At 43.0% G+C, this 12,259-nt stretch overlaps 1 protein-coding gene across 1 annotated transcript in view; it reads right to left on the bottom strand.

The window, feature by feature from the left end:
- Positions 1-11,760: 11,760 nt before the first annotated feature.
- Positions 11,761-12,259, bottom strand: part of LOC113405311 (intraflagellar transport protein 74 homolog) — a 59,000-nt gene continuing 58,501 nt past the window's right edge. The window contains exon 20 of the mRNA XM_026646384.1: positions 11,761-11,876. Within this exon, the coding sequence (XP_026502169.1) occupies positions 11,761-11,876 (116 nt within the window). The remainder of the gene's footprint in view (positions 11,877-12,259) is intronic.

Genomic DNA, 12,259 nt, shown 5'->3' with positions numbered 1-12,259 from the left:
TCCCAGATGTCTAGCAATGTAGGCAGAATTTGCGCACATCACAGGTTTAGCTTGCAGCGGGCTGGCTAAGCAGTTGTTCCCCTAGAATCATTTACGTTCCCCCATCAAACCAATAAATACAGACCTAGGTGCAACTCCCTGTGTGCAGCGACCCAGAACGAGGCTTGTGTGCCATGAAAGTCCATCTTTGAGGGTCCTTCAGTGCTGCATGGGCACAGAGGTACATTGCATCATTCCCTTTACTCACAGACCTGAAGTGCATCCCTTTTGTTCACACACAGACTCCAATTGTTTGTCAGACTTTGCGGAAGTACCAAGTAGCCAGCAAACACTCCCCAATCTTTGAATTCCTGGTTTCAATATCCTCAGTATAAGGAAGTTATTTGTTTAATTATTTATTTTCTTTTGATTTAGAATAATAAAAAGTGCACAGGCCAGGCTCTGAGCACCTGCCGATTATTTAATATTACAAAATGCAATAGAATCAGCTCACTTCCTTCACCGACCGGTAGTTCGTAAGCTAATACTAACAGCCCCTTGCACTGGCTTATACCTCAGTCCCCAAACCCCTTATTCAGCTGATTATGTTTGGCCCACGCTGCATTAAAATGCATTCTGCTCTCTCAGGATAAAGTTCCTTATTAAAGAGGAAAAAATCAAAGATGGGCTCGCACCAAAACCCAAACCCACCAAACTCTGTGAATGTTTGAAGTCCGAATCCAGATCCACTATTTACGAAAGGCCTTTCTGTTTATAATTAGCTGATCCAAAATCCCAACTCTAAACACCCTCGAACTCTAGGGTTTTTGAAGTCTGGCTGCAAGTCAAAATGTTGTGCATTGAACTCATCACTAGCAGGAACTCTGCCTAATTTATTGTCTCACTGTTTCCTTGTATTCCCCTGTCTGTCATCTGTTATCTGTTGGATCATACTTACATTGTAAACTCTTTGGGGCATGGACCATGTTTTGTTCTTTGTATGTACAGCATCTAGCACGGTGGAGTCATGGTCCATAACTATGGCTACAAGGAGATATGGTAATGATATAAAAATAATAATATATGGAGATTTACCTATCTCATAGAGCTGGAAGGGACCCTAAAAAGTCGTTGAGTCCAGCCCCCCGCCTTCACTAGCAGGACCAAGTACTGATTTTGCCCCAGATCCCTAAGTGGCCCCCTCAAGGATTGAACTCACAACCCTGGGTTTAGCAGGCCAATGCTCATCAATTTGCTCAGTGTTTTAACCCATGTCCTGACTCCTGACTGAAGTTACCCTTGGTCTGTAGCTTATTTCAAGGTAAGATAACCAAATCTCATTCTTCAGGGCATAAACTGATCACTGGAGAGATCAGGAAGGAATTCCATCCTCTCCCCATTTGTAAGGCACTTAGTAGATATAAAATACTACATAAGGGCTAAGTATGATGATCATGATTATAATACAGCATGCATAATTGGATAGGTCTATTATGAGGGTAATTCACTTTCCTCTGAAGCATTAGGTAATGCCCACTGATCATTCTGTCACTGAAATGTAACTATCTCTGGGGTGAAGCATGTCAATTACTTAACAGCATACAGCAACACTATGCGGTAGTTTAGAACAGCAAGTGAAGAATATTGCATCCAGCAGAAACTGCCAGGAAAGAATGTAACTAGCCAAGTTAGACTCTAACCAACATACTGGTGCTAACATTCTGAGCTGTAAATCTGGTATATTTCAGTTTAAGTGTTTTAAATACAAGAACGGTTATTCTCTGAAATAACTGCAGATATCAGTCCTGATTCAGCAGAGTACTTATGCATGTGCTTGAGTTCATGTTTAAGTCCATCCTTATTCAGAGAAGCACTTAAACATCCTGTCTGTTGATGTGCTTAAGTTCCACTGAAATCAAAGTTAAGCAAGTGCTTAAGTGCTTTGCTGAATCAGGGCATTAATGACATTGCATTATACATGTCGCCCCATTGTTTATCGCCATGGATGCATCAAAATAACTTTTGCATGTTTTTTTATCCCCAAATTTCATTTATTACTCACATTAGCTTTCAAAAATGTCTACATAGGTAAAAGTAGGTTACCTCGTCCCTCGTTTTTAACTGATGTAACAAAGATCTCAGTCTGAGTGGGATGACCATGTCCTTCCAGTTGAAAGCTGTTTTCACTAAGCAGTCTTCCACCTAAAACCTACAAGAAATTGCTTTGGTGCTAGTCGGTACTTTCCCCCTTATACCAGCATAACATATAGGGTCAGATCCTGAGCTGGTACAAGTCAAGGTAGTTCTGTTGGCTTCAAGATCTGGCTTATATGGCCTATGAATTGTTTCCCAGTCCAGATGGAGTAAAATCCTTCTCTCTCTTCTGTGGTGTGACAAGCTATCTTGCAGCAGAATCAGTGTGGCTTGTCTGTGCAAAAGCAGCAGGGTGTGTGTGGGGGTGAAGTTTCTATAGGATTCTCTGTCTGCTGATGTGCCGGGGGTGGACATTGTTTACTGACAAGATCGGAGATTTGCCACTATATGAATATGCTTGTCCTTACTGTGACGGTGTACTCCATAAGGCTTCATGGGAATATGTTTATGAATGTATATATGATATAACTGGAATATGTTTTATGCTACATATGCCATGTAACATATCTCTGTAAAGGTTATGATCTACTGAATCTATTAATCCTATTTGTGTGCATGTATCATTTTTGTATTTGATGTTATGAATATTGGCTGGGCACTGGCTTGATTTTTAAGTAGCCTTTGTAAAGCATTTGGTCAGCTTCTTGAGAAAGGAATGTGCAAATTAAGTGCCCAATCAAGAAGCACTTAAGGAACAATGGATCTTGGGAGGCTCCAATCAACATAAGAAGTCTACATGAGGATGTTCAAGGTAGCAGGTAAGCCATGGCTGCTGCCTGTAAAAACTGAGTCATGCATGGACATGTGACTTGCCCATGTGGCTCCAAAACTCCATCTTGGAGTTGGACTTTGCATAGGAGAGAGGAGGGGGTCTCCACCCGCAAGAGAAAGACTATCTAAGCCTGTGGGAGACCCCTCCATTTTGTCTTCAGCTGGCTCAGGAGATAGCCTCTCCACCCCCAAGGATACCTGAAAGAAACTGGAACAAAGGACAGTAACTACAGGGGGTGTGAGTGATTGCTGGACCCAGACTAGAAGGAGACTAGTCTGTAAAAGGAAGCTTACTGGAACTGGTAAGGTTTTATCTGTTTTCAGTTTTCTTAGACATAGACTGGCGTGTTCTATTTTATTTTACTTGGTAATTCACTTTGTTCTGTCTGCTGTTACTTGGAACCACTTAAATCCTACTTTCTGTATTTACTTATTTATTTATTAATTAACCGAGAGTATGTATTAATACCTGGGGGGGGGGGGCAAACTGCTGTGCATATCTCTCTATCAATGTTATAGAGAGCGAACAATTTATGAGTTTACCCTGTATAAACTTTATGCAGGGTAAAACAGATTTATTTGGGGTTTGGACCCCATTGGGAGTTGGGCATCTGAGTGTTAAAGACAGGAACACTTCTGTAAGCTGCTCTCAGCTAAGTCTGCAGCGTTGGGGCATGTGGTTCAGACCCTGGGTCTGTGTTGGAACAGACTGGCGTGTTTGGCTCAACAAGCCAGGGTGCTGGAGTCTCAAGCTGGCAGGGAAAGCAGGGGCAGAAGTAGTCTTGGCACATCAGTTGGCACTTCCCAAGGGGGTTTCTGTGATCCAACCCGTCACGCTTACCCATTGCAAAGGGCAGCTTAGGGGTCATTGTTCCAACCATTTGGCTGCAGTAGTAGCCATTGCCCAGCTATGCTGCCAGGGCTGGAACACCAACGAAAAAAATTAGCTGGTGCTTAGTATCCACCAGCAGCCAAGCTCCCCCCTCTCGCTCACCGGCGACCCCGCTGATCAACTCGCCAGGAGCGGCACCAGGGTTTTTGCCGCCCTAGGCGGCAGCGCTCCTCCTCAGAGCATTCGGCGCCGGGGAGTCCTTCTGCTCCGCATCTTCGGGGCGCTTCAGCGGCGGGGTCCCGGAGCAAGTGAAGGACCCGCCGCCGAAGCGCCCCAAAGATGCGGAGTGGAAGAATCCCCGCCGCTGAATTCCCGCTGGGGACGGCAAAATGCCGCCCCCCCAATCCTGCTGCCCTAGGCGACTGCCTCGGGTCGCCTAGTGGAAGTGCCGGCCCTGCAACTCACCCTCCCTCCCAGCGCCTCCCGCCTGCTGCAATCAGCTGTTCTACTGCAAGTGGGGAGGGATAGCTCAGTGGTTTGAGCACTGGCCTGCTAAACCCAGGGTTGTGTGTTCAATCCTTGAGGGGGCCACTTAGGGATCTGGGGCAAAATCAGTACTTGGTCCTGCTAGTGAAAGCAGGGGGCTAGACTTGATGACCTTTCAGGGTCCCTTCCAGTTCTATAAGATAGGTATATCTCCATATATTATATTATTATTATGCAGGAGGTGCTGGGAGGAAGGGGGAAGAGCAGGGGATTGGGAAGGGGAGGGGCAGGAAGAGGTGGGGTCGGGATGGTGGCTTGGGTGGAGTGGGTGTGGGGCCTGGCATGGAGGGCAGGGTCGAGCACCCCCTGGGTAGAGAGGAAGTCGGCGCCTATGCTGGGGAGTAGGGAGAAGATTTTGCCCTACTCCTCAGCCTGAGGAGGGAACACCTTCTTTTAAAATGGGGTTACAACCAAATGCTTACTTGTTTTGAGACTTTACAAAGCTTTCTTCTGCCCCAAATTGTCTGTCTGCTCCCAAACATTTCACAGGTAAAACTGCCACCTTAGTAAAAGAAGAATTCTGCTTCTCTAATTGATCCATGAATGGTGTCTATTGCCTTGAAATTAGAGCCCCATTCCTCAATGTACAGATGTGATATGTTTGTTAACAAGAGAACGAAAACCCAACAGTTAAGAACTGATGTAAAGAGCAACCAGAGGAAGTCATTTGCACTGCACCCGTTTTATTGGCCCTCTGCAACCCAGGAACTATGCTACATATTCTTGAGTACCATCTACTGGCACTTTAGCTATTAAGTATTTACGTATTTACATGGAGCACTCGTGTAACACCAACCACATAAATAGTGCGTTTGCCCTTGAAATGGTCGAATTATACAAGACACACGTAAGCCCCAAAATTGGCCCCTCTCTAATTTTGAGTCCTTTTGTTTTGGTTAGTGAACCTTAGAAAAGGGTGTCAAGTGAGGGACAATTTTTCACCTAGCTTTAACCAAGCTTCCAGTTTTGCATCCACAGTTAATTGAATCTAAGTAATTTAGATATCTATGGCAATCACCTGGTTCACAGCCAGAAGAACTCTGTACTGTATTTTGAACCTAGATAAACACAATCCTGCACAGTGCAGAAGGGAACAAAGACTATGGGAAAAACATATTGCCGAGCCCACGTGTTCAAGAGTCAGGAGTCAGGCCTGAAAAAATATGAGATGAATTTAAAAATCGTGAGATTTTTAAAATAATAAATGTAGGGTTCTTTCAATTTGCCTAATGATTTTCCAGCCTTTAGGGGTCACATTTTTAATCTTTTCTCCACATAGCTGGGCAATGGCTGGAACAGCGACCCCTAAACTGCCCTTTGCAATGGGTAAGGACAGGCATATTCATATAGTGGCAGATCTCTGATTTTGCCAGTAAAAAAATCTCCAGCCCCAGCACATCATCAGACAGAGAATCTTACAGAAGCTTCACCCTGCCCCTTGCACAGACAAGGGCTAGAAACTTATTTTAAACCCCCACACCCCTACCCCCACATACTAAGATTCACATTTACTCACAAGATTCCAAGAGCTGGGACTTTAAGAAAACACAACAAATATTGTAAGACTCATGATAAAATCCTGAAATTTGGCAACACTGAGAATGGTACATGACATTCCCCCAACTAGCAGCCTCCTCAGTCCATGGCCAAGCTGCTATGTATTGCAAACAGAGCAGAGAAGCAAGGTCCATCTATGCTGTTGGCTGAGCTCCAGGAGATTAGGACTTTGGTTTCTCCAGGCCTTCTGTTACTTTTCTTGGACCATCCTTCTGCTCCTCCACCCCAGTAGTCCAGCAGATCAGGGGGAGAATGTGTCTGAATCACATTTTTGTATTATTTTTTCTCCTGCATATGTTTTTATGACAGAGGACTATCTAGGATTCAGAATCCTTCCCCACCTTCTAAAACCTGTGTATTTAACAAATGTCTGACTAACTTTTGTGCCCTTGTGTTTTTGGAGGGATGTTTTGAAGAAGGACAGAAGTATGAGCTTTGAACTCAGATTCAAACCTGAAATTGCTGTTTTGATTTGGGGCATTTTTTTATTTGGTATTTTCTCTTACTTTTAAAAAAATTTCCAGACATCACTTTCCTGTATAAACTCTAACATCTAGAGTCAGTGATATGTTCTAGTGATGCAGAGAAGCCATAAACCTATCTAGCAAGGTAGTTAAACTGACTTACAGATGCTGTGTGTCACTAGAGTGGCACAAAGCAGCCAGAATGTTTCAGTGAATCTGGTCTTGAGTGTGCAAACTGATGGACTTGGAGGGAACAGAGCCAAACTGAATAGTGCACTGATCTATGCTACAGCTGTTGCACATGCTGATAGATTTCAGTTGGTCTCAGGACCTGTTAAGATCAAGAGAGAATGAAATAAAGTAAAATAACTCTGTTACTGGTGCAAGATTATTTCATCTTCGATAGCACCGTCTCACCTTACATGATAAATAGGTATTTCTTCACTACAGTTGAGTGACTGGCACCCGAGTTAGTTTAGCCTGAGCGTGAGCAACCAAACTGCAAAGACTTACCTGAACTGCCAAGTCCTCACTGTTGTTGCCGCACTTCTCCATGTGGGTCGGTAGGACTTCTGGGGCTATGTCCCATGGCTCTTTGTGCCACAGTAAGGTGAGCTGCTCTATGACTTTCTATTGTATTTTGGGAGAACTTGTCTGTCCTTCTGGGCCCATGGGAGAATTGTGGGAAGGCGCTGGAGGACTATCAGCACTAGAGTTATTTGACCTGTGTCCTCATTCCAAAGTGGGCAGGTTACCAGCCCGAATGAAGGCAGCACCTACGTATTAACCTATAACCCCCATTCAGGCTAGCTAGCTTGGGTAGCAAGCACTACCAAACTTGGGTGAGCAGCTTTTGTGTGTGGACAGAAGGAGGGGATTAGGGGTAAGAGAGCAAGTTAACTCTGCACTAACAACATACCCTGTGTTAAACAGATCATTAGGTCTGGCTGATAAAAGGGATTGGGAGGGAGGGATCACATTTTTCCCCACAATTCCTTTGAAATTTTTAATTTCAAAATATTGACAAAATTTCTAAACATGAAAATTGTAAACCGGGCTCTACTGGGGATTGCTATTGATTTACATGTAATTTGTGTCTAATTTATTAACCAGCAAGCACCATACCTGTGTGTGTAAAGTGAGGCTGTAAAATTAGTTTAAAATCAGTGAACAACTTAATCTTTCATGACGTGTGTTAATACAACCTTCATATGAACAGGTGTTGACATAACACTACTCATTGAAGGCCTGATCTGGCACTGTGCTGAGTACCTTGTACACCTGTCACTGCACCTGTTCTCTGGATAACACAGCACTTGTCTCCAGGGCAGTCCTTTCATAAGTCCCAAATCCACATACAAACCCAAATGGGGAAAGAAAGAGAAAGGAAGCTATTTCAGAGAACGTACATCTCTGTATCTAGGGAGAAGTGCCTGCAGAAGGCTAGTATCGTCTTTGGACTGTATTGTATTAAGTCCATTCTGATTTGTTGATTTCTGAATCCAACTTTTTCTACCCATTGCAACATCCACCCTCCTACTGATAGCTTATCAGCGAGAAGCAGACATATTTCCAAGGAATCCACTCACAGCAGATTCTTACAAAGGGATTTCCAATTATGTGTGTGTGGTTTTGTTGTTGTTGTTGTTGCTAGTTTGTTGTTTTAAAGTGGCCACCTTGATGTCCTCCCCACATGAACTACTAAGGGCTGGTCCACACTAACCCCCCAGTTTGAACTAAGATATGCAACTTCAGCTACGTGAATAACGTAGCTGAAGTCGAAGTATCTTAGTTCGAACTACAAGGTACTTACCGCGGGTCCACACGCGGCAGGCAGGTTCCCCCGTCGACTCTGCGTACTCCTCTCGCGGAGCAGGAGTACCGGTGTCAACGGCGAGCACTTCCGGGATCGATTTATCGCGTCTAGACAAGACGCGATAAATCGATCCCAGATCGATTGCTTACCGCCGAACCCGGAGGTAAGTATAGACATACCCTAAGAGATTATTTTTCTTTCTCCGTCTCCCTCATCTAGACCTCTCTTAAAATTAAGATCTAATTACTTGGACTTTTTATTCTTAGGCATCTTACCACAGAAGTTTATTAAAAGGGATTTTACCCTAGAAATTAACCATCTCATTGACCTTAAAACAAAGCATGCCAACATTAAAAAACATGAGTTGAGAAGCTATTAGATTGTTTAATAATCACTGGCAGGTAGAATAGGGAGAAATGAGAAGGAATCCGTATTCTGACCAGAATGATTGTTACATGTGACTAGAACTAAACAAAAGACTCACACAAAGATAGCATCCTGTTGGGGCAGATGGGTAACAGTATGGGGCCTTTTATGTCTTTGCCACTCGTCCAAATCCAGACAGATTGGGTAAGTAGGGAGGAAAATATATTCCTGAACAATGTGCAACTTTTAGCATGCATTTTGATTCAGCCCTGTTTGCACCCTTTTTTGTTCACTGCTCTGCAAACATTTGTATGAGCAGTTTTTGTTTGCAGGAACGTTCAGAGAGGAACTTGTTTTGTGCAGATGTATTTGGTCTCCCAAGATTACATGTTTATGTTGGTAGTGCTCATCAGGCCAACCTGTATTGTCTTCCTGAGCTTGGGAGAGCCAGGAGAGAAAATAGATGATTTAAAACAAAACCATGTGCTCACCATGAGCAGCAGCGAGGGGGAGCAGGCCAATAAGACCTTACTCCAGCAGCAGAAATATTGCTTCCCTGGAGACAGTATTACAGCCCAAGACCAAGGGGCATGCAGCATTGGACAGACACTGAGGAATGAACAGGGCAAGACCTTCTGGACCCATTTCTATGCATGGTACAGGCACAGAATTGTTGCCAAAGGGAGGACCATCAGCTTCACTGCTAAGCAGCGTCAATCAGGAGGGGAACAGGCCAGAATCACAGCTATAGTACCACAGCAATGGTGAAATCTTCAAAGCCCATGTTGCCTTTGAGCAGCCGGTATTTTTACATCTGAGATACCCATACTTCTCCAGAATGTAATGGCCTGTCTTTTGGAAAAGCAGAAAAGGTTTAAAATGTCAATTCCATTGCCTGGTTATCTGCTGCTTCCTAATGTGCTCTCACTGTGAAAGCCATGCATGAAGGTAGATTTGAATTTAGTACCAGACCTTTCCGGACAGGCCCAGTGAGAGCCCTGTCCTGCTGAAATTACATGTTGATGGTTTAAACGGGATTGTTTTGGTGTGCTGTTTGCTCACTGCTTCTGCATTTGATACTTTATCTAAAAATCTCACTTGGGAAAAATAAAAAGAATTGAGAAGTCGTGACCTAATGGTTAGTGCTCTGCCCCTGCATGCGGGAGCCAACAGGTTCAATTCTTTTCTTCTTCAGTCATCAGGGGTTAGTTATGGAAGCAATATGCCAAAAATAAGGAGGCCAGGGCCTTGAGGATAAAGTGTTAAAAGAAGGTATGAAGGGGAGGTCCTCAGGAGATGACAAGTAATCAGAAGAGCTTCATGGAAAACAAAGTAAGAATATAGTGCTAGAGCCAGTGTTTGTTTTTGATAGAAGTCATGTGAAGGACAAAACAAAGGCCTGGGAACTTTCCCACCCTATTTAACAAAATAAGTGCCATGGTATAACAAGGATCCCCGGGCACAGAGTGAAAGGGAATTTCAGGGCGTATGTTTATTCCGTTTGTGGCTTCTTTCCATTGTTAATTAAAATGTGTTGTAGCCTGAGAGGAATTCAGCAGGCAATGTGACTGGCTAAGGAAGATCTGACCTGGGAGGATATTTGACTCCAACTTTATCTCAGCAAATAATGGACTCTCACTGGAATAGCTGAAACTCTGAGAGGAAGGAAGAGACATTAGTGGAAATTTCCCCTAGATAACAGATTTTGGTTTATAGAAATCCTGTTCCGTCATGTTGTCTAAATATTATATATAATAAATACAGAGAGTGGGAGGATTTACTGAGCTGAGTTTGGAAACCATGGTCCTTCCAAGAATCTTTTCATGTAACTTTCCTTCATGCTAGATAACATGCTTAGTCACAGATTCAGAGACATTAAGAAATGGAAAAGACCTAATTAGGTCATGCCATGCCCCTGGCATATTTCCTAATTCTCTGTCCAGGCTAGTTTTATAAGGTGCAAGTGACAGGGTCTTTATCTCTTCCTTTGTAAGACTATTTTGTGATAGTAGAATAACTACCAACCCCGCCTCTGCTGTTTTTGATAAAATATCAGCCGAGTCTGGCTGGGAGCCCTGTCTACATTTAGCTGTCTGCAGGCTACAGTACCTGCTTTTGGCTGGTCAGGAAACGGCATTACTAACTTGACCTCCCAGGTGGAGGAAAGGTAATAGGAAGTAGATAATTACACTGTAGGTAGGAAAGGAAGAAAATAACTAAGGGGAAGTAACAACAGCAATTTTGCTGTTATTTTAAGGGATCCTGGAATGCCTTTGGTCCCAACCATACAGAATAAATAATTTAACAGTAAAAACAGGATTCAAAAAGTACTGACAGATCTAGCTACGTAGAATTCTCTATTTCACACATTCTTCTGATCACATTAGAGCTGCTTGTTGCTGTGACGTGACACGGGGGCATGAAACCTGAGACAGAGAATCCTACAAGACGATATCCTCAAAAAAAGAAGAATTATGAATAACTTTTGTTTTTAATTTCTTTATTGGTGAAAAACATAAAACTACACAAAGTCAGCATGGAGAAAAAAAAACTTTCCTTAGCTAAGTTTTTATTAGAATCTCCACTATACATTTCTCCTTATATAATAACCTTACCAAATATCACATTTAATAATGAGATGCTCCAGTAATTATTATATTGTCCTTTACAGAAATGAAAATACAATGAAAGAGCCTTAAAATGCATTAGTCCTACATTTTGTTTCCCTCTGTGAACGTTTATATATAAAGAGCTTCTGATCAGAAGGGAGATGGGGCTGTATCCTCTGCTGGTATGAGAGAGCTATGCTGATTCACACCAGCTGAGGATCTGGTTTGCTATCTTAATAAGGTTTAAGACAATTGTTTACCAACAACAAAGGGCCAGATGTTGAGTCCTGACTGAGGCAAAGTTCCCATTCTCTTCTATGTGTGGTTTGCCTGAGTAAGGATTACAGTACTGATCCCCAATGGTTTTGCTTGAGTAAGGATTGCAGGGTTGGGCCCCAAATAGTTAACTATATTTTCATATCCAGAGTGTGTATCCAGTGGGCTCACTTTAAATGTCTTCTCTGGCTTTAAAGCTTTCAGAGATAGTCCTTATATTTAAAATGAAGAAAACTGCTGAAACCACGAATCTCTCAGGAACTTGAAGGCATTTTTTGAATGCACCTACTGTGCTGCTGTTGAGTTTTCAGCTCAGCAGTTCAGAGTCCTACAGTGCTTGTGGACATCTCCTATTGTTGGTCCACTGGAGCAGGAAGGAAGCGCCTGGGTTCAGTTCCTGGTGTTCTGTAAAGCTTCTATGAGAGTTTTGTTATACTCTGCAATCTGCTTACTCACATTCTTCATTACTGGCTGGTAGTCACTCTCCTGACTTTTTGTTGCTATGACTGATTAAAAGAGTTAAGGACAGTAACTGGCAAGAAAAATACTAACCTAATTAGAGATCATAAGGGAATTATACTACAAGAAGTCTCCTTCTAGAAAAATTGTAAAGGCTTGCAGATAATGGAAAAGCACTAATTGTATCTAAAGAACTACACCACTTTAACAGGTTAGCCATTGTATTACACTAAGGGCTTGTCTATGAGGTGTGTTGGCCCATGCCAGAGGAGTATAAATTCTAGTGCCCACTAGTGTATTGAGCATTAAGCGTACATTACACAGTGAGCAGCAGCCTCTAGGCTCTAGTGTTCCAAACAGAACTTCATTAATGCGCACTAGGGAACTTTCAGTGTATGCCAGCGGGGTCCACACAACCCACTTAGGGTGC

This window comes from Terrapene carolina, unplaced genomic scaffold (assembly GCF_002925995.2).
Source record: "Terrapene carolina triunguis isolate 2854851 unplaced genomic scaffold, T_m_triunguis-2.0 Scaffold35022, whole genome shotgun sequence".
NCBI lineage: Eukaryota > Metazoa > Chordata > Testudines > Emydidae > Terrapene > Terrapene triunguis.
Note: the sequence above shows the minus strand (reverse complement) of the source record. Positions and strands in the feature narration are given on the sequence as shown.